This window comes from Platalea leucorodia, assembly GCF_965183815.1.
Source record: "Platalea leucorodia genome assembly, chromosome: 16".
Lineage (NCBI taxonomy): Eukaryota > Metazoa > Chordata > Aves > Pelecaniformes > Threskiornithidae > Platalea > Platalea leucorodia.
Window position 1 is genome coordinate 8,423,893 of NC_138838.1, and position 23,609 is coordinate 8,447,501.

At 40.3% G+C, this 23,609-nt stretch overlaps 1 protein-coding gene across 1 annotated transcript in view; it reads left to right on the forward strand.

The window, feature by feature from the left end:
* Positions 1–2,367: 2,367 nt before the first annotated feature.
* PPM1E (protein phosphatase, Mg2+/Mn2+ dependent 1E) overlaps positions 2,368–23,609 on the forward strand; it is a 71,183-nt gene continuing 49,941 nt past the window's right edge. Inside the window, exon 1 of the mRNA XM_082328459.1 lies at positions 2,368–2,821. Within this exon, the coding sequence (XP_082184585.1) occupies positions 2,451–2,821 (371 nt within the window). The 5' untranslated portion in view covers positions 2,368–2,450. The remainder of the gene's footprint in view (positions 2,822–23,609) is intronic.

Sequence of the window (23,609 nt, forward strand, 5' to 3'; positions counted from 1 at the left end):
TTTTTCACCTTTCCCTCCCAGAAACAAATGTCAGCATGGCTTAGAGCCATCAACTCTTTATTTAATATTGAAGCAAAACAATATTAACGTGACCGTAGTGCCAAAACTTGACAAAGTATCCTGAATACAAAGTTCTACTCTATTTCATTTTAATTAGTGTCCTTTGCAATTAGACAAATGATGAAAAGCACATGGGGACTGCCAAGATGAATCAAGGACATCTGGTAACTTTAACATTTCAACATGAAACAGAGTAGGTATTACTCTCAGATACTCTATGCTGTTTGAAACAACTAAAAAAACATACGATCAACAACATTTTAAGAAAAAGACTACCTAAATGCTTTTGAATCTTTTCTTGGATAGCCTTAATTGCTGTTTGTCATACAACATGAATCTGATCATGCATTGATTGAATTAGCTGTTATTTCCCTAAGATATTGTTACCATAGGCATTTGTAGAATTGAGATCAGATTACACTATCTGGATTATAGTTTCTTAGAAACTCCAACTGCTTCTGAATTACTAGTGAAAAACAACTAATCATGAACTTAAAACTACTTTTTTGATACTTGTGTTGATATGGATTCTCTTGAGGCTTGTGACTCACTGATGATGCAGTACACACAAACCTAAAAAAAAAAAAAAAAAGATCCAGCAATGACATCATCAGGTGCAACTGTGGGCTATCTTTTCAAAAAGAACCACGATGTTTTTTACCCCTCAAGCCCACCTGGCATTCCTAAAGAAATGAATGTTAAATTGAAAATATATAAATGGTATACTGAAAAAAAACCACTTAGAGATATTCTTTCAGGAGACACTATGCCATTTTCTGTCACTTTAATAGCTTTTGGCTATGAAAGACTAACTGTGACAATCACATTTTTAACTCTCTCATGGCTTTTACATATTCACAAGATGGCAATATGACCAGTCAATGCAGTTGCCGGAAATATTCTAAAATTAGTTTGGCTCTGAAATAACAATTCACCAAACAGAAGACAGATTTACAGCAGCACCTGACATGCAGAGGTAATTACTACAACGCAGGGAACAACAGGTTTCAGCAAGCTACTGTCCTTGTTATAATCCATTAAAATTTGAGAATATTTTTGCATATGAGCCTTGTGATTTGGCCATTTTTCAAGGTATATCTGACATTAAGGACATCGTTCCGTCTCATGCGTACAAGCTATTTTAAATGTGTGGCAATTATACCTGTTGGTATTTATGGACCTGATAGCTCTGAAAATAGCTTTTCAGCAGCAATGAAGAAAACAAGCCAAAATGCCTTTCAGAAATGAAAGATGTTCGTTAGACAGCAGCAGAATATCAACTACAGTTTGTCTCCCGCTGACTGGCTGTAACTTTTAAGTTTCATTTGGTGTTTAACATCTCCAGGTACTTATGAACGCCCCTTTGCCAGACCATGGAACGTGCAGATACCATGTCATGTAGCATTTATGAACCCATATGGCTATTCGTATGCCGATCTTGAATGTAAAGTAGCGTCAGAAGTTTTGTTGCTAAGTGTTGGAAATGGGCAGACCCCAAAGCCAATTTCCATTCCCGGGAATGCGGGGAGTCCCGGGAAGGGCAAGGGCTGAGGAGCCGGGGGCCCACGGCCCCACCGCCGCGGCAGGGGCGGGCAGCTCGGCCCGGGCCCCACACGACGGCCGCGCCGGGTCACCCTCGGCCGCGCAGGCTGCACCACAGACTTTCCGAAAAGGACATTTTTTTCTGAAATACCGTATGTTTAATTGCCGGTTTCCCTCACGCTAACCCACTCTGATTTCAAAACCGCTCTTCAGAGACTCCCGCCTGGCAGCCAGCCCGGGGCTGCCGGCTCCGCGGGGCAGCGGTGGCCCCACACCAGGAGGCGAGGCCGGGCCGAGCCGCCCCCAGCCCCGGCCCCGCTTACCCGCCGTCCCCGACCTGGCAACCAGCGGGAGCCCGCGGAGGCGACACCGGCGCCGGAAACGATGAGCGCAGGGAAATCCTGAGGCAGGGATTAGGTAATAGGGAACGCGCTCTCAGGTTTCCTTCGGGTTCCTGTGAGGAACCTACGCGTCTGGCTGCCTTCGCATGACTCATCACATCGGCGCGGTTGTCAGCGCGGCTGTCAGCGCGCCTGCCCTCCACCTGCCTCCCCCCGTCCGCTCTCCGCCCGCTCGCCCCCCTTCCCTTCCCTTCCCGCCGCGGGCCGAGCCGCCCCCTCCGGCCGCGGCCCGGACCCTCCGCCCCCTCAGGGCCGCCCGCGCTCCCGCCGCTGAGGCGCGCCCCCCCCAGCCCCCTCCTCCCGCGGCGTGCGCGCCCCCGCGGGCCCGGCTCGGGAGCGCGCGCGCAGGCGGGCGGGCGGGAGGCGGCGGCTGCCGGCGGCGGTGGGCAGGGAGCTCTCTGCGGGCGCAGTGCTGATCCGCCGGCGGGCGGCCGGGAATGCGAAGCAATGGCCGCGGGCGGCTCGGGCAGCGGCAGCGGCGGCGGCAGCGCGGAGGAGAAGAGCTACCGCCGCTTCCTCGAGCTGTTTTTGGGCGAGTTCCGCGGGCCCTTCGGGGCAGAGCCGGCGCCGGCTCCCCCCCCCGCTGCCGACGCCGCGGCCGCCGCTGACGAGGACCCCGGGGCAGAGGGAGAAGCGGGAACGGCCGCCGAGGCGGAGGAGGGCGAGGGCGAGGGCGACGCCGGCGACCCTCAGCCGCCCGCCCCGCCGCCGCCTCCCCCGCCGCTGCCCCCGCTGCCCCGGCCGCTCTCGGAGTACATCACGGAGGAGGAGGTGGAGGGCGAGTGCCTGGACCTCTGCCTGCAGCAGCTCTACAAGTAGTGAGTGCCGGGCTGAGGGGAGCCTCCCGCCGCGCTGAGGGGAGGGGAGGCCGAGGGGACCCCCCGTGTGGGGCTGAGGGGACCCCCCCGTGTGGGAGGAGGCGGGGGCAGGGTGTGGGGCTGAGGGGGTCCCCTCTGTGTGTGGGGAGTCGCCAGTGTGGGGCTGAGGGGAACCCTCGCTCCGTGTGTGGGCAGGGCGTGGGGCTGGGGGGCGCGGGCAGGGTGCGGGGCTGAGGGAGGCCGTCCTGCTGGGGGAGGCCAGGGCAGGGTGCTTGGGGTGGGGAAGGTCCCTCAGGTAAGGAGTTAAGGACTTTGGTGGTGCTGAGCTGCTGGGGATCAAAGCGTCCTGCTCTGTCCTGTTCCCCCCTGCCCAAAACATGCCTCTGCTCTCTGCCTCCCTCCTTCCCTCTCCCCGGGACAGGGAGCGAAGAGGCGAAGGGAATAGACAAGGGAGAGCCACGAGCATCCATCTGGAGAGCAGCTTGCTTGGGGAGGGAGAGCGGTGGGGGAAATGTCTCACGCTCTGGTGCCAAAGCAAGAGGGGGGTTTGCCTGTGGTTGATTGTACTGAGGCTTGAAATTGAAATGTTCCCTGCATGAGGGTTCGTAAATGGGGAAACCTCTGCCAAGAAAGAAGGAAGGGGGGAGAACAAGGGGGAACGAAAAAGAGGCAGTCCACCCCTTCCCCCCTCCAAAAAAAAACCCCACTTCGAGAAAACCACACCATGTATTTACAGACCAGGGAGAAAAGAGGAGTAGAAAGCCTTAGGAGAAAGCTATGCATAATCATGGGGCTCTTTCTACCGTCAGCTGGGGAAAGCCAGCTATACTCTGTTCTGTACGGAGGCAGTTTCCAGATCTGTGCTTTCTAAAGGCTGCTGCATAAAGAGGAAACAGATGGGATCTATTCCCAGTGTGAAAAGTCTATGGACTGAAACCTAAAGATCGGTTACCAGTGCCTTGTATTGTGCTCAGCTTTGGCTTTGAAGGCTCGAAATAGAAATGGTTGTTAGTGGTGTTTCTTTAGGAACGTTTTTAAACTGATGCCACAGGAGGAGACAAATGAACCTGTGAAAATATGCACAGCACACCGGGGAGCTTTCTGCCATTGAGCTGGTAATTGTCATGAGAGGTGTTACTCAGTCGCAAAAATAAATAAATAAAGAACCAGGTTTTACAACTGCATGGTCTGTTTCTATTCAATTCTCATCTGCCCTCTGCGTTTGTGGACAACACAATGATAGCTGCAGAGGACAAAGCTCTCCTATTCACACATGCTCACCCTGCCACCTTTGGAAAGTCTTTCTCTGGAATACAGCAGCACGTTCATAGGACGTGCTAGAGAGGAGAGAGGCAAGTCCCTTCTATGTATTTGGAACACGTTTTGGTTTTTTTTTTTAAATAGACTTGTGAAATCAAAAGTCAGAATAGTTTAAATAAAGTTTTAGACATAGAGAAGATTAAAGTATTATATAAAGTATATGTATGAAATGATTTTGAACTTCAATTTCCCCCCCCGCCCCCTCTCTCTCTGCATGTCCCCATACCCCAGGACAGGCAGACTTAGATTCCTCAGTTTCTGAGGCCCATATTCATGGATGAAATTATTAAGAAAAAAAAAGAAAAGACATTTTGAGGGGATTCTTTATATAGGGATAGCTCTTGCCAGGTTGTGTTTGGTTTTGTTTTTTTTTCCCCAGCCTTTGTATAAATTTTTTGATGGTTACTGAATGAAGCATCTCCTTGGCTTTGTTTATGGTGAAATGAATGCAGACTTCCTTCTATAGGCACCTACGTTATGAGGCAAAAAGCAATATCTGCCTCAAAATTAAGGGAGCAGGGGATCATGTTGTAAGAAAATTGTTTTCCAAAGGCTTAAATATTTTGTCAGTGTATAGAAAATGCATTTTCAAATAGTAAATGAATATCTTTTACCTGAAGATTATAGACATTGATTTATATCTGTCTAGCTAAGATAACTGCAAAATGTAAATCTTTCAAATATTTTAAAATATTATACACCAAATCTAGTAACTTTTAATACAGAGAGCTAAACTGAAATAGCTTTTTCTTGAGTAATGGTGGAATCTGAGGTAAGTGCAAGTACGCAAAACTGTTCTTCAGGTAAAGTATTGTATTTTTAGTACACTCTCCAGTCACCAGAGAAGCTTAAAACAGTCACAAGATTATAAAACAGGCAAAAGTAGAATGTCTTCCCCCTTTACAGCTAAGGGTTCAACTAGTCAGATGATTCCAGAGATAGGAAACTTCATGAATATGAGTAAAGCTACTCTTGTGCCAAGTGGTTATGATAGTGTTAAAAAAAAAACCTCATGTGAAGGGGGATATTTTATTGGTATGTCATTAGCAAGAAAGACTATATTGTGAAGGCATGTTTTGTGTAACTCTAACTATATATTAGTGAAATGACTGGTTTGCATTATATGTAGCATGAGGATAAAACGCATTACTGCGAAAAAACCAACAGCTGTTTTTCAGCTATTTTAAGCGCGTTGCTTTAGTTCTTTTTGAGGGAAGTAAGACCATCTCAGAAATGAGAACATATTGCCAATCATGAAAAAATATAATAGTTTTCTGCTACTGTGTAGATCAGTATCAAAGAGTTCCTATTTAGGAGATTTTCCTTCTATTTTCCAAAAGACTCATATTCCCCTCTGAGATTTCCATTTCCTGGTTTCTTTCTAGAGACAGCTTATGCTTGGAAAATTAGATTAATGTAATCTTTATATCTGTCTAAATGCCACAGAATGTGTACTGTGTGCTTTCTTAGTGATCCTCAACAGAATGAAACTGATCGATAGGAGGTACGTTAGATGACGAAAATAATAAAAAAAGAGTAACTTTTGAGCAATTGCATTGGAACATTGGATGATAGCTTGAAAGTTCATTTTGTGATTATCTTCTCCAACATCTTATTCAAGAGAAAGCTATATAATTTAAATAGTTTCTCTGTAGAAACAAACATACTAAGGACTTAATCTTACATCTATTAAATATGAGACCTCATTGCTTGCTTCCACTGATTCAGGACTTGGCCTCATTTCTGACTTGTTTTTAAAGAAAGAAGTTACTGACTTGATGTAACAAAGTTATATATCATGCTCTGTTCTTTTCCTCTTCCTACTGATACTTTTGTTAAATCTAATGTATTTTAAAAGCTGTTCGTTGCAAGACATCTGAAAAACTAATCAACAAAGATGTGGTTGCTAAGAGAGGAGAGGGCCAGACTGAGTTAAATAGTGCACCATTAGAAGTTGTGCCACTGGGAAGAACAAATTTATCTTGCTGTTACATTTTTTTCCTGTACAAATGAAAGAATTTGAAAAATTTAGGTGTATATTGTATGTGTCTTGCTCCCCGCCCCCCCCCCTTTTTTTCCTGGGCTTTGCTGGGAATAGATATAATCAGTGTCATTTGTAGGGTCAGGTTTAATTTCAGTGATTTTGGTGGTGCAATATTTTGCTTTCAAATATTTATTTAGAAACATCTTTAGCAAGCTTAGAAAGTAGGCCTATTTCTCCAGTGCTGAGATTTGCAAAAGATTGAAAGTAAAAAAAAAACAAAAAACCCAACACAAAAATTTAATGTTATGTCATCTTAAGTGCTTAACTAAGGCAGTGATGACAAAATGAATATTTTGAGGACTGCAGAAATCTTGCTTTGACTTGGAATGTGAAAAGAAAAACTTGTAAGCATTGCCCTTTTAGATTTCTTTGCAGAATACTATACAACATTCACAGAATATCATAGATCCCAAGTTTAGGATTAAAAAATGCAATACTTGAAGTAAGATATTTTTTTAAATTAATCCTTTCTTTATTTTAAAGAGAGAAAATATTTTTATTTAGGTTTAAGTATTCCCCACACTCTTGCTATGAAAAAATCAAGAAAGGCAATGCAGACTCAACCTTTTAACACTGGAATTATGTAAAATGTGGACAGTAAATAAGAGTGGAGTTCTTGCCCCTCAAGTTGCAATTTTAAGCTAAAGAGGAAGAACTTTTCATGGTAATTTTACATGAGCAAAAATCTTTTTTTATGAAGTAAGCTCTTAACTTGAAAACAATGTTCCATCTGTTGTCGCCATTGCTGATGAGTGAAGAGACTGTATCCTCTCCCTTTAAAAAGCAGATGTACATGTTTTTAACTTGCTTTCTTAACCCCTATCGTATGAGAGCTGGCATTGTTGTCACTATCTGTAAATTGAAATTCATGTATTACGCTAGATTGGCTTTTTTAACATCATATTAAATAGGCTGTGATGTTTTACTCTTTTATAATTTGTCTTTTATCACGTATTCTATTGATTACAATATAAAAGCCCTTTTAGGAAATATAATTTACTACTTGCCATCTCTAATATTAATCACAAGGACCAACGAAAAAGAAATACCATCCTTTTTAAGATGGTACTTGTTTCATCTTCTTTTGTGAGGTTTTACAATGGAAATGTTGATAATGTTGGCCTGTGCTCGCAATAAATGACTGGAGTAGATATTGGTTTTACCTGGTTTGGGAATTTTCTAATGGTTAATGAGGAGGTTTGATGGACACCATTAAATTTCCCACCCCCAGCTCTGTTGATGATTTGGTTCAGCACCTTAGCTTGTTTCTGGATAACGGCATGATGGTGTTACGGCCTGAGGGAGGGGAAAGGAGGCAAGGCAGGTTGTGGCCGTGTTAATGTCTCACTAGAGCCCCCTCCAAGATTAGGAATCTCTTCCCAGGGGTAGTTGTTGAGCTGGCTGCTGCCGGCCATGTTCTACAGCGCGAGCAGCAGTGGCCTGGAGTCCCAGAGACTCAGCAGTGAGCACGAAGTTCTCCCGCTAAGGTACAGAGCTGTGTGGGTATGGCTGCTGATGCTGACGTCCTCAGACCCAAGGGGTGTTGGTCCTAGAAATCCTGGTGCTTCTCTGTAGAGAAATTCGAAATCATCTGATGGAAGTGTATGCAGAAAGTTGAGAGAACTTCAGTATTGTTATTAATGCCTTATTACTCTTAAAAGAAGCTACTATGAAATTCAAGCCATATAGTGGATGATGGTGATGTCATAGCATACAGAGATGGGCACATTTCATACATTTTAGACTGGAGATCATAATCTACAGATAGGTGGTATTTAATGATAATCACTTTAGAAACACAACTAATGGTTTACATAGTGAGAGATTCTTTAAGTTGCTTTTAAGGCATCTTCAGTTTATGCTCCCACGCTTTTAAAAATACTGAATCAAATAAAATATTTTGATACTCCTTTTAAAAATAGAGTATCAGCTAAAATGGGCTATTTAAATTGCAGATTTACATTTTGTAATGGTTAACATACATGGTGACATTTCAAAACTTACTAATTTATGATTAAAAGGATGCTGACTTTTTGAAGTGCAATGGTGACTATGCTTGGAAGTTGCTTTATTATAGCATTAAAAAAAATCATTCTTAGTGAACAGATTATGGGAATATATTCATTCTAGTGCTTTTATTTCAATGAGTGTTGCTAGTAGTACAACAAATTAAAGGGAATTAATTTTGTCAGGAGCTTTTCACACCAAGATTTTTTTGACCCAAGAGCAATTTGCATAGATTCTACTACTCCTAGTGAAGCTGTTTGCTTTTGCATAGGAATTGATTCAAGAATTAGATCGGTGCCAAAACATTCTGGTTTTGGACCTTATATAACCACTGTTGAAACTAGACTGAGTTATCAAGAAAGAATGAGTATATGAATCTGTATAATAAATTTTACTTGTGATATGTTACGTTTCATTTATAAGATAGTCAAAAACCTTTGAGTAACTAAAATTTATTTGCCATCTTGTGAAACTACTTTTGACTCTGTCTTTTGGATGTGATGAGCATGTTAGGCTTCATTCCTTTAGAAAGTTTCTTTAATAATTCTTTTTTGCGCAAAACACTCTGCATAGAATATTTTTATCCTGAAAATTCCTCATTGTAATTACCTTCAACAATGGCAGAGTATTTCTCCACCTGTACTTTGAAGAAAAGATAGTCTACTTAGTTGTGGTTCTTTCCACAGAAGATTTAAAAAATATTTTTATTGGTGTTAAGGTTAAGCTTTTAGTTTGCTTTACAGTATGATAGTAGCAGTTTCAGTGCCTTGACTGCTCTGTCACTGGTGTATGCTCTCATTCATTTTTTGTTGTCTTGCTAAATTGCCTACATGATCACATTAAAAGCAAAAGCAACAGGGCATGTAGTACACAGATAATGAGAGTACTATTTATTCCTATATTTGATGTCACTCTGAAATAATCTCTGGCTGTTCTGCACCATTTTCTTTCTTCATGTTGTTTGGTGCATACTGTTTTTTGGTTTGTTTTCTCCTAGGAAGTGTTGTAACTGACTAGGAAAGATGTGAAAAATAAGATGAAATGGAGTTAGTGCTTTAAAACATTAGATGTTCCTTGAACCATGCTGCAAGACTGTCTTATGCAAAGCAATCATGATTATGTAATACAAATGGTTATAAAAATAAATATGTCCTGGACAATATGTGTCCATGATGTGTTAGTAACCTATGACATGCTACTAAACTGTAAATGGTCATTGGCTACATATTATAGTGTATGTCCTCATCTTTGGTTTAGCTGAAATCAACCACTAAACAAATATTCTAGATTTTTGTTGTTATAGCATATTAGGGATTAGATAAAATGAATGCAGATTGTGGACTTGTTTTACAGAAACATTTCACAGAATCATAAAATGGTTTGGGATGGAAGGGACCTTAAAAATCATCTGGTTCCAACCCCCCTGCCACGGGCAGGGACACCTTCCACCAGACCAGGTTGCTCAAAGCCCCATCCACCCTGGCCTTGAACACTTCCAGGGCGGGGGCATCCACTGCTTCTCTGGGCAACCTGTCCCAGTGCCTCACCACCCTCAGAGTGAAGAATTTCTTCCTTAGAGCTAATCTAATTCTATGCTCTCTCAGTTTGAAGCCATTACCCCTTGTCCTATCACTACACACCCTTGTAAAAAGTCCCTCTCCAGCTTTCTTGTAGGCCCCCTTCAGGTACTGGAAGGCTGCTATAAGGTCTCCCCGCAGCCTTCTCTTCTCCAGGCTGAACAACCCCAACTCCCTCAGCCTGTCCTCGTAGGAGAGGTGCTCCAGCCCCCTGATCATCTTTGCGGCCCTCCTCTGGACTCACTCCAACAGGTCCATGTCCTTCCAGTGTTGGGGACCCCAGAGCAGAACGCAGTGCTCCAGGTGGGGTCTCACGAGAGCGGAGCAGAGGGGAAGAATCACCTCCCTTGACCCGCTAGTCACACTTCTTTTGATGCAGTCCAGGATATGGTTGGCTTTCTGGGCTGCAAGCGCACATTGCCAGGTGATGTTGAGCTTCTCATCAGCCAACACCCCTAGGTCCTTCTCTTCAGGGCTGCTCTCAATCCATTCTCTGCCCAGCCTGTATTTGTGCTTGGGACTGTGTTGACCCATGTGCAGACCTTGCACTGGGCCTTGTTGAACTTCATGAGGTTCACACGGGCCCACCTCTCCAGCCTGTCAAGGTCCCTCTGGATGGCATCCCTTCCCTCCAGCACATCAACCGCACCACACGGCTTGGTGTCGTCGGCAAACTTGCTGAGGGTGCACTCAATCCCACTGTCCATGTTCCTTAGATGGTCTCGAACCTGATCTTCTCCTACAGTGGGCAGTTCTTCACTCTCCCGGTCCCTGCCTTTGCCTTCTGTGACTTGGGCAGTGTAGTTTGAGCACTTGCCAGTGAAGACTGAGGCAAAAAAGTCACTGAGTACCTCAGCCTTCTCCATATCCCCGGTAACCAGGTCTCCCATTTCTTTCTGGAGAGGGCCCACATTTTTCCTAGTCTTCCTTTTATTACCAGTGTACCTATAGAAGCTTTTCTTGTTGCCCTTGATGTCCCCAGCCAGATTTAATTCTATCAGGGTTTCAGCTTTCCTAACCTGATCCCTGGCTGCTTGGACAATTTCTCTGTATTCCTCCCAGGTTACTTGTCCTTGCTTCCACCCTCTGTAGGCTTCCTTTCTGTGTTTGGGTTTGCCCAGGAGCTCCTTGTTCATCCATGCAGGCCTTCTGGCGTTTTTGCCTGGCTTCCTCTTTGTTGGGATGCATTGCTCCTGAGCTTGGAGGAGGTGATCCTTGAATATTAACCAGCTTTCTTGGGCCCCTTGTCCCTCCAGGGCTTTCTCCCATGGTACTCTACCAAGCAGATCCCTGAAGAGGCCAAAGTCTGCTCTCCTGAAGTCCAGGACACTGAGCTTGCTGTGTGCCCTCCTTGGTGCCCTAAAGATCTTGAACTCCACCATTTCATGGTTGCTGCAGCCAAGGCTGCCCTTGAGCTTCACATTGCCCACCAGCCCCTCCTTGTTGGTGAGGACAAGGTCCAGCATAGCACCTCTCCTCATTGGCTCCTCTACCACTTGGAGAAGGAATTTATCATCAACGCATTCCAGGAACCTCCCGGATTGCTTATGCACCGCTGTGTTGTCCCTCCAACAGATACAGGGTATTTCTGCTGTGTCTTTGTACTTCCATTAGGAAGAAACAACATTACCCACCTTTAATAAGACATTTTATAAAGAAGTAATCACCAGAGTCATAAATTAGAACTGCATGGGAAATAGCTGCCCTTGGGTACTTCAGTAATTAATACAGAAGTTAAATGAGTTAACTAGATTGCAGTTAACTAGATTACCTCAGTTTATGTTTATATTGGATGGAAAACAGCTAAAGGCAACTAATGATTTAGTAACTGAACTAACGTTTTAAGCTGTACTACTGCTCACAAGTTCTGAGCTCTGCACGCAATCGGTTGAAAAGTTTGATATTTTTTGTTGGTAGAGCAGGATTACAAAGTTGACTGCTAAACTTTGATCATGGGAAAATGTGCTTGTATGCAGGCAAGTCTGAATTAGGAAACATTTGCGCTTTCTTGTAGCTGTAATACAATAAAAGGAATATTTGATTAATTGGGTAAAATTGTGGGTAGCTCCTTAAAGTTAATTTGCTCAGAGGATGTGATTTTGAAGCTATTTTTGCTGGCCTTTTATGATCCAGTAAAGTCTGTTAAATTGTACCTAACAATTTTTCAAGTTTAGTTTCTTTTGCTCGTCATTTACAATAAAGAATGTGAGTACTTTCTCTCATTTGAGAATATGATTTTTTTATAGGCTCTGTACTTCCATTATGATGTAACTAAAAATAGAAGCAGTGTATAAAAATAGGCCTTGGCATTTCAACTTCTTGGCACTGTCTCGAGGGCTGTTCCTTTCACCTCAGGCTATGACCTTCTTACTGAGGTTCAAAAATCTGAAATGAATGTGGTAAGTTATTCCTCATTAGTGTTACGAACACTGTACTCTACATGTTATATTAATTAGCTTCTAGAATGATTCTTTTACTTTCAGTCCTAACTCGAAGTTACAGAAGGCTAAAACCCCCATGCTCTAGTTGAGAATTCAGCAAATAGTTGTGTTTTCTGTTTCTCAACAGAGAAAATACTAGGTAACTAAAATTTGCTTAACATGCAGTGAGCTTTTGCTCAATTAGACATTGCTTGATTATTTTTTTAGATTATATGATAGTTTTGATAAAGCTCATAATACAATTTTTATTTTAATAAGGTATTTGGTTTATTAGTTTATAACAGATCACCTGCAAATCAAGGGAAACATTCCGTTCCTATTGGAACCTATGGGCCCAGTTGAGGACAGTGGTAAACTATCTAAAATTCCTACCTGCATAAACAGTAGGAATTTAAACTACTAAGCTAATATAAACTAATCGTACACACTTACATATGCACCATGATACCTATTTTAAACTAAAGCTTTTATCAGCTTTTCTTATAAGTAGTGTCATTCTGTTTAAGTCATCTAATCATTGTGTTTGAAGCAAATATGATTGAATGCATATATTTATATATAAAGGTTCCTATCTTAAAAGAGTTTATGCTCTCAGCTGTCTTATTACCACTTTCTTCTGAAAAACCGTGTAGAAACCTATGTGTTAGGTAGCGAGAAGTCAGAAGCTCAATATTTCTGGAGATTAGGAGGAACGCTATTGTTAGGGGAACAGATATGCTTTCTGCTTGCCGAACATGGGTGCATTGGGTTGTTCTTAGTTCTGCTTTCTCACTGGAGTGTACTCCACAGAGAAAAGGGATGTATCTGTTATAAAATTAATTTAATCTCTCCTTTTCTTGGCACTCCAAAAATGTTATGTCAGATTTTAGAAGAAAATGAATCGGTCCTAACCTTAATATTCAAATGTGAATTGTTGGTGAAAGTGCCCCCAATAGAAATGAGCATTGATACAAATACTGTGCTGAACTACTAAGGTTAGTCTGTGTTAAGTTCAAATAAACATCTGTTTTAATGGTTAAGAGAGATCTTGGATTTTTACTGAATATTTTAAAATTTTGACATGTGGAAGTGATTTCAAAGTGGTGCTTGTACGTATGATTCCTCTGTGATGGCAAATAGTAGTAACTAACAGTAGTTCTGATGTGCCCCAAAAGGATGACATTTCAGCTATATTCACGTCTTAGAAATCTAAAGAGAAAGTGAGATATTTTATTCATTTCTGATATCTGATAGATCAGAAGAGAGAAAGAACTCCCCCCTGACCAAATACTGCACATCATTTAAAAATTTAAAAAAAAAAAAGAAGTGTGAGCTCTTTTCTCTCGCCTTTAACCTTTTACCTCAGTGGTACGAACTGTGTAAAATCCATGAAAAGAACTGTCTTCCATATAAACAGAGGCTTAGAGTTCTCACTGCGTAACACTTGTGCAATTCCCATTGAAATAAGGGGAGAAAAGAAGATGCAGTTTCCAAGAGAGTCTGGCTGTGGATGTATGCCCAGGCTACTTGGTTGGAGAGGAGAACCAAGCCTATATTAAGTAATCTGATCCTCTTCCCCAGTGCATTGTTCATTTGAGAATGAATTTTAAGTGGTTTAAACTTTCCTCATTGGTGTTAACCTTTTTCAGTTTGACTGATTATGAATGACCCAAATGATCATATAGAATACTTAAAATCTTGCTAATTACATTGTGTACTAATTTTAGAAAAACATTTTTGGATATAAGATACTTTTGGTTTAGCACCTCACAAAACTGAGCTGGTGCAATTCACATTCACTTTGTTTTTATAAGTGCTGATGCCGTTTATGACATACAATACAGTCATTTTTCAAAACATAAGACAAGCCACAAAGTTCTAAATCTAGCTCTGGGGATTAATGAAAAAATAGTTTCTCCTACAAAATTACTAAATATCCTAAAATATTTTCCCAAAAAGAAATCTTACAAGCTCTCCCTATGTCTTGGGAGATGTGAGAAGAAAGGTTTGTCAGCAGGGAGTAAGAACAGGCATTTTAAATTATCTAGAATCAGCGTATATAGTAGAATACAATAAATCTGAAAAACACTTCTTAAATTCTTCGTAACTAGTTGAAAATTTAATGCAGAAAGGAATGAACTCTAAATATTTTGATTAAATTTTTTTGTAAAAGGTGTTCTTCTATTTCTATTAATGTAATTCTAGATTAGATTTTAAAAAACAATTACAAAATATATAATTTACTTAATAAAAAGCTAGTTTTGCATTAAGATATTGAAAGCTAGTCCGTTTAATTTATTGTCCTCTGAAAACTGAGTAAGTAATGCAATTTCTGTTTCCATGCTATGTCTGTGCATCTTAACAGGAATAAAGACAGAGGTTGTAACAGCCCAGGAAATGTTGTAGTAAGACACGTATGTTTGTGCATATATATATTTACTTGTCTGTCTGTCTAAGCTCTCTTAAACACCGAATTTCGATCAGTCCCTTTACGAACAAAAATTATCTAGCCAAACAGAAATTTGGAATAAGAAGGGAGTTTCACGCTATCTTGCAGTCTCATCCTCTTTATTATGGAGTGGAGAAAAATATTAAATCTGGAAGTAAGACCTTGTGTGTGGGGTTTATTTTTTATTTTTAATTGTGAGAATATTGCCATCTGAAATAGAGATAACAAAAAACATCTGTTGAGGAAGTACAGAAAGAAAAAGGAAAGCACTTTGAGGAAGTCTGCTTTATATTTGTAAAGATATGAAAAACAGCTGATCAGGTAGCATGAAATAATAAAACAGAAAGAGGAAGAAAGAATAATAAATATCACAACCTGAGTGACCGACCCATGTTCCTCCCATTCATTTCTTAGAGAATCATTGTCAGTCTGTGAAATGGGTCTGCAAAATAAAGAAACTCATCAAAGTTTTTTATAACCCCTGTTTTATTGTGGCAAACTTCTTAAACCAAAAGTTGGTTATGCACTGCTGTATTTATACTTACTTTGACATCACTGCAAGATATTAGGGGCTATGCTGTTACTTTAAGTTAGAGAAAGATCGGGTACTTTCTTATGCTCTTGCTTTCATGTGGGTTTGCTATTAGTATCTTGTTACCAGTCTCCCCAGCTTTTCAGGGAGCTGTTTTAGGCTTCACGCAAAGGTTTTTTTGAAAGACTGATAAAACAATTCAGCTGTCTCCTTTTAGTGGTGAAGAAGGGATGACACTGTTCTATTTTGCCTGTGGCCATCTAGCAGATAGAAAAGAAAACATTCAGAAGTGTTAAATCAGGAAAAAACATTTTTTCAAAGGGCTGCTTCTGTGTGGGAGTAAAACCCCAAATTTCTGTAGGCTGGGAAAAAATAAATTGGGTTTGATAAAATTAACAAGCAAATAATAGCATAAGATCATATAGTTTTTTAAATACTATGTGCCAGCAGAATGTTTTCCTCATTTTCCAATATGCTCACTACTGCAACAAATTAAAAACATGATATCTTCATGTTATTCTAGAAGCCTTGTGGTGTATTCTATAAGGGGATCTTGTGGGATTTTGCATTGATAGGCATCCGAGAGTTGTGTTAGTACTTATAGTAGAATAAGGATTCAGAGAGTTTGCTAGAAAAAAAGATTGCTGCAAAATCGATCTTGTGAAGACAGTCAAGAAAACTGAACAGAGTAAATCAGTGAGATATTTTACTAGAAGCAGTACCATAGAATTGTATCTAGCTAAAGTGTCTGTCCAGATTCTTGAAATACATACTACAGGAACTTGTTTTTACTTTGTGTAGTTGTTCATTTTTGGTGACAAAACAATGTTATCCACTGGAGCAGTAGGGAATAGGAGTTGCTAGTCTCACTTAGAGCAAGGTTAAGTGACAGGATAAAAATGATTACAGTGAGAAGTCTAAAATAGCTACCCTTGTAGTAATACTGGTAGCAACAGTAAACATGGAAAGTTTCAGGAAAATGCCAAGCTAGACAATGGGTATGGAGGTTAATTTGCATTTTCTGCATGTCAAGAGCTTCCAAGTTATGTCGAAGGAAGTTTGGGCTAAATAAAAAGGCACAGGATATGACCCTCAAAAAATTGCTACTTTTAAATCCAAGAATAAACTAACACATCCTGTAGTCTCCTAAACTCTTATGTTTCAGAACTGTGTTAATTAATTTACTGTATATTTATCCTTCTTGTTGAGGAAGATGATTTGTTTTACTTTTCTGTTCTATGTATAAGGAAGGATAAATACATAAAACAGCACAGGAGGTTGGAAGAAATTTATAGTAAAAAAAAAAAAAAAAAGACAAGTCAGTCTTGATTTTAAAGTAAACATAAAAAAAATTCCTCTCCACTTAAGAAAATCCTTGTCCTTCTTAATCTTTTCTCCCCACCCTTTGCCCACCCCATCAAAAAGTTTTCATGTCTTTCTGTAGTTATAAAATAAAAGACAATCATATTGTGCTGCTGCTACAAATAAAAGTTCAGAGTTGGTAGTTGTGTTTGACATGTGCTTTTCTTGTGCCACTACAATAACGAGGGAAGAATATGCAAAAGAAAAGGTAAAGTAGATAACGCTGCCAGAACAAGTAATCATTGTATCGCAATTCAGCTCAAAACAATAAAACTGACCTAAATCTAAAATAATTGAGAAAAAACCCTGGTGTTGGTTTTGCTTCTGAAAAAGGTACTTAGAAACATTTTAAACTTTTACTTTGCAATCAAGAAGCTTGGAAGCTTTCTTTAAAAAAGAATAATCTGAAATTGGAAAGTACTTGCTTGTTTCAAATAGCTGAAGCTTGAAGTAAAACACAAAATACTACAAAACTTGCCATGAAATTGCACAAGTTGGCATCAAGGGATGAAACTTTGCCCTTCAAAACCATAATTCTCCAGTGCTTCCTTTGGGCCACAATTTCATCCACTGTACAGATTTTTTTTTTTTTTTTTTAACCTGTAAGGAAAGGTTAGGCGTGATGCACTGCAGTCAGGGACCGAGCCTGTGCCGTTGTACCTTCTGGGATGTTTCTGGGCTATTAGCCTGTCAGGTGAAATGTGGACCTTTTTCACATAAATAGGATGTAATGAAAACTTGCGGTGTCTTTCAAAAGATTAAATGTCTAGCTGTAAAAACGACTGTTGAAATTTCACCAGTGGTAGTTACACTATAAATACTTAATCATTTGCCTTTCAGATTTTTCTTGTGAGTAAACGTATGGGGTCTTCTAGACTGCTCTTGAGAGATTTATTTTTTTTTTTTACCTGTGGTATCCAAATTATTTCCTTTAAATGTTTACATTGACATTGATGGGTACTTTGAAGCTTCAAGAATTCCTCCAAGTCTAAGTACTTCTCATCACTCAAACCCTGAAAAATAGTTCTTCAGGCAGACAGGTGATAGAATCTGTAACAGAGGAAATCCAAGTGGGGTTGTTTTCCAGCATACATAGAAGTCACCAATTAACCCTTTAAGAATAAAGGGACAGAATGAGAAAATGTAATAGACACAGTGTCAAATGCAAATGATAATAAAAAAAAAAAGTGAGAGTGATTAGACCATCTGAAACATCGGATCAGTTAGAACACTACTGAAAGGAATTGCTAGCATGCTCACTTCTTTAGTCAGTTACCTGCTAACTTCATACCTAATGGGCTGTTTAAACATCTGAGTAAAATGTTGATTGAACCTAATAACCTAATCAGTTCCATTTAAAGTCTGGACAGCTGAAATCGATGAAAACTAAAGGACTAATGCCCCTTCTCCCTCTCCAAGGTGAAAAACTGTATCTTCTATTTGATTCCTGGGTGAAAACTGCACATTTTTTCTGAACCATATTCACTTATTTATTCAATAATCTAATTGTCAAAAGTAGATATAGTACAACAGCTTTAATGTTATTACTATGGATTTACAGAATTGTAATCTTTCTTAGGTTTCACCATCCTCTTTTATTACTGTTGAATGTTTCTTCCATGACAAAGAAAGTCTGGCGAGGTAAACAGATGATCCAAATCATTTTGTTCAACAGATGTTTCTGTGTTCAAACCAGCTATAGATGCTTTTATACTTCTAGGAGCAGTTTGAAAAGATAAATCTGTCATTCTCTATCAGTTCCTCCTCATGTTATTTTACTGTTTTATAAACGGGAAATAAGAACTTATCATAGACTAGAAGTCTCATAACAAACAGAAGTACATTGACGTAGCAAGCTACCCAAGAAACTCGTGTTAATGAACTTTGGTTGCTGCTTGTTAGAGATTGCGAGGAGGACAATGTACTTAGTTTCAAAGGTCAGACTGCAACTAATCTACTAATTCCAGCCCCAAAATACATCAATTTGGATGGAATTGGTAATTAGTAGATTTGTTCTTTTGATATGTAAGAGGAATTGGTAATTATTAGATGTGTTCTTTCTCGTATGTAAGAGATCTAGTACTTGCTGCTAGCAGAATTTAAGTGTGGAGTGATATGTAGACTTAATATCAAAATAAGGAATTTGCAGCTGTATTAAGTATATTTGTAACTCCCCAAATTCCACGTTCCAGCCTACATGCTTGGATATCCTGTAAAAGAAAGTATTTCACAAGTATTCTTTTGCTCCACAGATTCATCTGTTTTTTCCACCTCCTGGATCCAAATATAGTTTACACGTCTGTTGTGTGAATACAGCTAATTGTATGAGGATGTTGCTGCTCTCTGTATTTGCTTGCAAAAGTTAATTATTCATTTGTTATGAAAATAATCTGAGAAAAATATATGCATGATAAGGCAATATATTTTTAAAACAGCACTGGTAGGTAGGTACATGGCTGATTAATTTTTCTGTAACTTTTACTGTTGCTCTCTGTGCGTATTTATAAAACCATTACAGTACTATCCATGAAAACAGTAGAGACTACTAGTGTTAGTATGAGTAGAAAATACAAGCTGCTAGTCTCACTTAGTGCAAGGGTAAGTGACATGATAAAGAAATTTTAGTGAGGTGTCTAAAATTGCTACCCTTATCATAACACTGGTGGGAACAACAAACCGGGAAAGTTTCCGAAAAATGGCAACATAGACAAAGCACTTTAGGAAGTGTTACCCTTGATATCATGCTTGAAAATATCTTTCAGATTATTTTATCTCTGTAAACTATTGGCCAAGCCAATAAAAAAATAAAGCACACAAATACACAGCTCTGTCACAGATCCTGTCTATGACAGCTTTTACCTATTCCCAAGAAAGTAAACAAGCTTGCCCATGCTCACCAGTAAGATCAAATTAGTTTCTGTAGTTAAAAATAACATGCTTGTAAGCGTACTAAAAATATAAAATCAGTTAATTGATATCTCAGTGTGTGTATATAAGTTCTTGTGCTGATTTGTTTCGTTCTGAATTAAGCATGCAGGAAAATTCTGACAAAGGATAAAATTTTCCTCTAGATCATAGTTCAGAGAATGCCATATGAATGTAAATAAGCTTTACATGCTCTAAGTTGATTTATATTACTGGAATATAAAAGAGGGAGTGAAGAGTCAACAGGGATGTCCCAGTCAGGAGTTAGGCCTTAACACCTGCGGGGAAGAGACTCCTCTCAATAAAGTATATGAGGCACCTTATTGAATGCCTGTTCATATTAAAAATAGCTACATAGTGATAATATGTAGTTAAAAGCTGGTTTGACTACAGATGACTCCAAACCCATTTTCAGTTTTTACTGTGCTCTTAAACTTTGCCAAATTTGCTCCTGTCATAACACTCTGAGCTGTTGTCTCCCTCTTTCTGAAAAATATCTAAACTTGAAGAAACACCTCTGGATGGTATATAATCCTAAACAGCCACATTGAATATGAATTCTTCCTATCAGTTCTCTCTCTGGTTGTATGAATAAGTTTCATTCAAGCCCTATTGATCACAATTAAGGGTTGAAATTAGAAATTGACTTTCATTAGCTCAAGGCAAATTAATCTCAAGGCACTGCAGTAGGTTGTACTCACTTTCTGTTAGTGAACTTGACAGTCAGGTTCAGTTAGAATCCAAAAGTGCAGCAGGAGGACTGTGTCCCAATATCTTAATGTGACAGCTACCAAGGGAATTACTTTCTGAAGCAGAAGAAGGGAAACTGGAAACATTGAGGGGGTGGATGCAGACAGATATGACAGGATTCTAAGAACCTGGGATTCCTGACGGCGTAGGCCTTCAGAGACCACCCACTGAGCTTTGGCAGGTAATAATCTAGGAAATTATAATACACTTATTTTAAATGAATCTGTTGAGGTGTTTGATCTGAGATCTTCATTACACATACAGGAATGCTTTTGCTGCTAGAGCTCTGTTATTTTACCAAATTATATCGAAGATGAGAAGAGAGTTCAGAATGGATTTCGTAATGATGTAGCATCCAGTTAAGTGAGTAAAAGTATGACCAAATTCTACAGAAGCTAGCATCATGGTATTCCTATAAAAGAAGAAAGTTTAGTCAACTTAGATCTGCTTTTAGTGAATGGTACTGGCATGTATCCTTGTGCTCTGCATGTGGGTGCCTCTGTGGCACACATGGCTACATGTGGCCTATGTGTGCCTATATTGTAAAAATATGGCCTGTGGAAGAATCATCGTGACTGAAGATCTAAGATTTAATCCCACCCCACCCCCCCCCAGCTGTAATGTTTCTACAGAAACTTCTTTCAACAGAGTAACTCTGTGCAAACGATGGAAATTACTGTTTGTAAACATTTAAAATAAGGTGTTTGCATTGTACTACATAGCCTCATTCCTTTGTCACGAAGCCACCAGACAGATTTTCGTCTTACAGCTAACCAGATTAAGCATTCTGGCTAGATCTCTGTATGCTATTACAAAAGCATTCCATCTTCTCCCCCTCCCAGCCCCATCAAGCCCGATCGGTTATTTTGAATCTAGAATATAAAGCAGTACGTATGTAATTGGGGAAAGAAATAGAATATATTTATTGGTGGCAAAGGAGTTCAGCCTCTAGTGGGGCAAATGGCAGTGTGCATAATGAGTTTCATAGCAGAAGATTTAGTAGCATTGTAAAGGAATTCCTGTCAGAGTGTGGCTCTGATAGGACTTATCAAAGAGTACATGCTACTTATCTATCTTTGGCAGAGAACTCTAACCCCGTTTAACTGTCAGCGCATCTATAATCCTTCCAAGTCTGGAATTGTTGATAGAGTGCCAAATACCTTGGAGTATGTATTGTCACAAAGAGTAAGATCTGTGATTGCAATATCAAACAAAGCAAATGTAGCTATTTAATGAAATGATGCTGTGCTTTTAATATCGCATAACGTAAGGCCAGATTTTTTTTTTTTTTTCTCATTTGGTAACGTGAGCCATTTCAGTATTGTATTGGAGATAAGACAGAAGATAAAGACTTTTGGGATTACGGCTACGTATCTACAGATAGATAGCACAGACAAAACTAGCAATTTTTTTGATTATTTTTGCATGATGGAAGTCTTAATATACACACTATTGAAATGTTCTGGTCAATTAGTACCTTTGTGGCAGTATGAACGTGGTATTAAAATACATTGGAGATGAGACAATGTTATAGCATTCAGCAATGAAAAAATAACATCAAATAGGACAAAACAGGCTAGTGCCAAATGGTGTAATCAGCAAGTAGGCTATTTAATTCTAGCTCTCCATAAATCAACATCTGTCTGCTTGCTATTTTATCTTTAGAAGCATACACACACAGACACATGCATACACAGGCTCTGTAAATAAATATATTTTCATTTAGGGCTGATAGAGACTGTTGTTTCTCTCTTAAAACTGAAGTCCTGTGTTAAATCTCAGAACAATTTCTGCCAACTGCAGTACCAGGGGTTAGCTCAGGGGTTCTTTGAGTTTCTGGTTGTTGTTCCTGCTCCTCCTTCCCCAGTCAGTGCTCATCTAAAATTGCATGCTGCTGGCAGTTCTGCCGGTGATTTATGTGGTAGTGACAGTCACATGTGAAGAACCAGACCAATGCCACCAATTCATGTCGTCTTGATTCCTTGCCAAATGAGTAGGTGCTCATCACTTCCAGCTCTCTTGATACAGCTGCCATTAACTTTTGACATTCTTGCTGTGAAGACCGCAGCACCTTATATCAGAATCGTTTAGGTTGGAAAAGACCTTTAAGATCATCAAGTCTAACCATTAACCTAGCACTGCCAAGTCCACCACTAAACCATGTCTCTAAGCACCACATCTACCTGTCTTTTAAATCCCTCCAGGGATGGGGACTCAACCACTGCCCTGGGCAGCCTGTGCCAGGGCCTGACAGCCCTTTCGGTGAAGAAGTTTTTCCTAATATCCAACCTAAACCTCCCCTGGCGCAGCTTGAGGCTGTTTCCTCTCGTCCTATCGCTTGTTACTGGGGAGAAGAGACCGACCCCCACCTCGCTACAGCCTCCTTTCAGGCCGTTGCAGAGAGCGATGAGGGCTCCCCTCAGCCTCCTCTTCTCCAGGCTGAGCCCCCCCAGCTCCCCCAGCCGCTCCTCCCCAGCCTTGTGCTCCAGCCCCTGCCCCAGCCTCGCTGCCCTGCTCTGGCCACGCTCCAGCCCCTCCATGGCCTTTGTGGGGTGAGGGGCCCAGCGCTGAGCACAGGATTCAAGGTGCAGCCTCACCAGTGCTGAGTACAGGGGGACGATCACTGCCCTGGTCCTGCTGGCCACACTATTCCTTACCTATCCGTAAGGTATGTCTGTTAACAAGAACATTTAAAGCAGCTGAATAATTCTTGTCCCCTACCCAAAACAAAAAAACCCTCTTGACATTTTCTTTTCTTCACCCATAACAAAGCCCTTGGGCAAGTAGCTCCTACAGGCCTACATTTTTCTTCATTTCCTTTTCAACTCAAGGGTAATAGCAGTTAAATCCAGTAAAATAAATGTTGATTGATGGAGTTTATTCATCATGCCAAGCTAATGAGGCATCATAAATATATTTTTGAATGGTAAAATCCATTGGGGGTAATTGCTACAGTTGGGTAAAAGCTACAGTGTCTTCTTGATTCACTTGTCTTGGAGTCAGGAACTAGCTGAGCGAGTCACTGTTGATTCAGATTTTTTCAACCTGCAACGGTGCAAATAGAATCTTTTTCAAAATTCTCCAGAGAAGAAACGTGACAGAGCAAGCCTGTCTGGTTTCCGAGTTTATCCCCAGAGGTGCACTAAAACGGTGGAATCGGGTCCAGAATTTCAAGAAGTAAAATAAATGAACGTTTCCATTTCTCTTCTGCTGACATACTTTGTTTACAGGATCTTGGCTGAGAGTACTTTTGTGGCTCATCAGTGTCCTTGTTTCATTTACCCATGTTTCCCACAGAACTGGTTTCTGTTCTAAAGAAAAAGAAAAAGGTTGCCTGTATATGTTATACTGAATATTGATAATAAAACAGTGATCTTGATCTATGCATAATGTGCGAGTCCT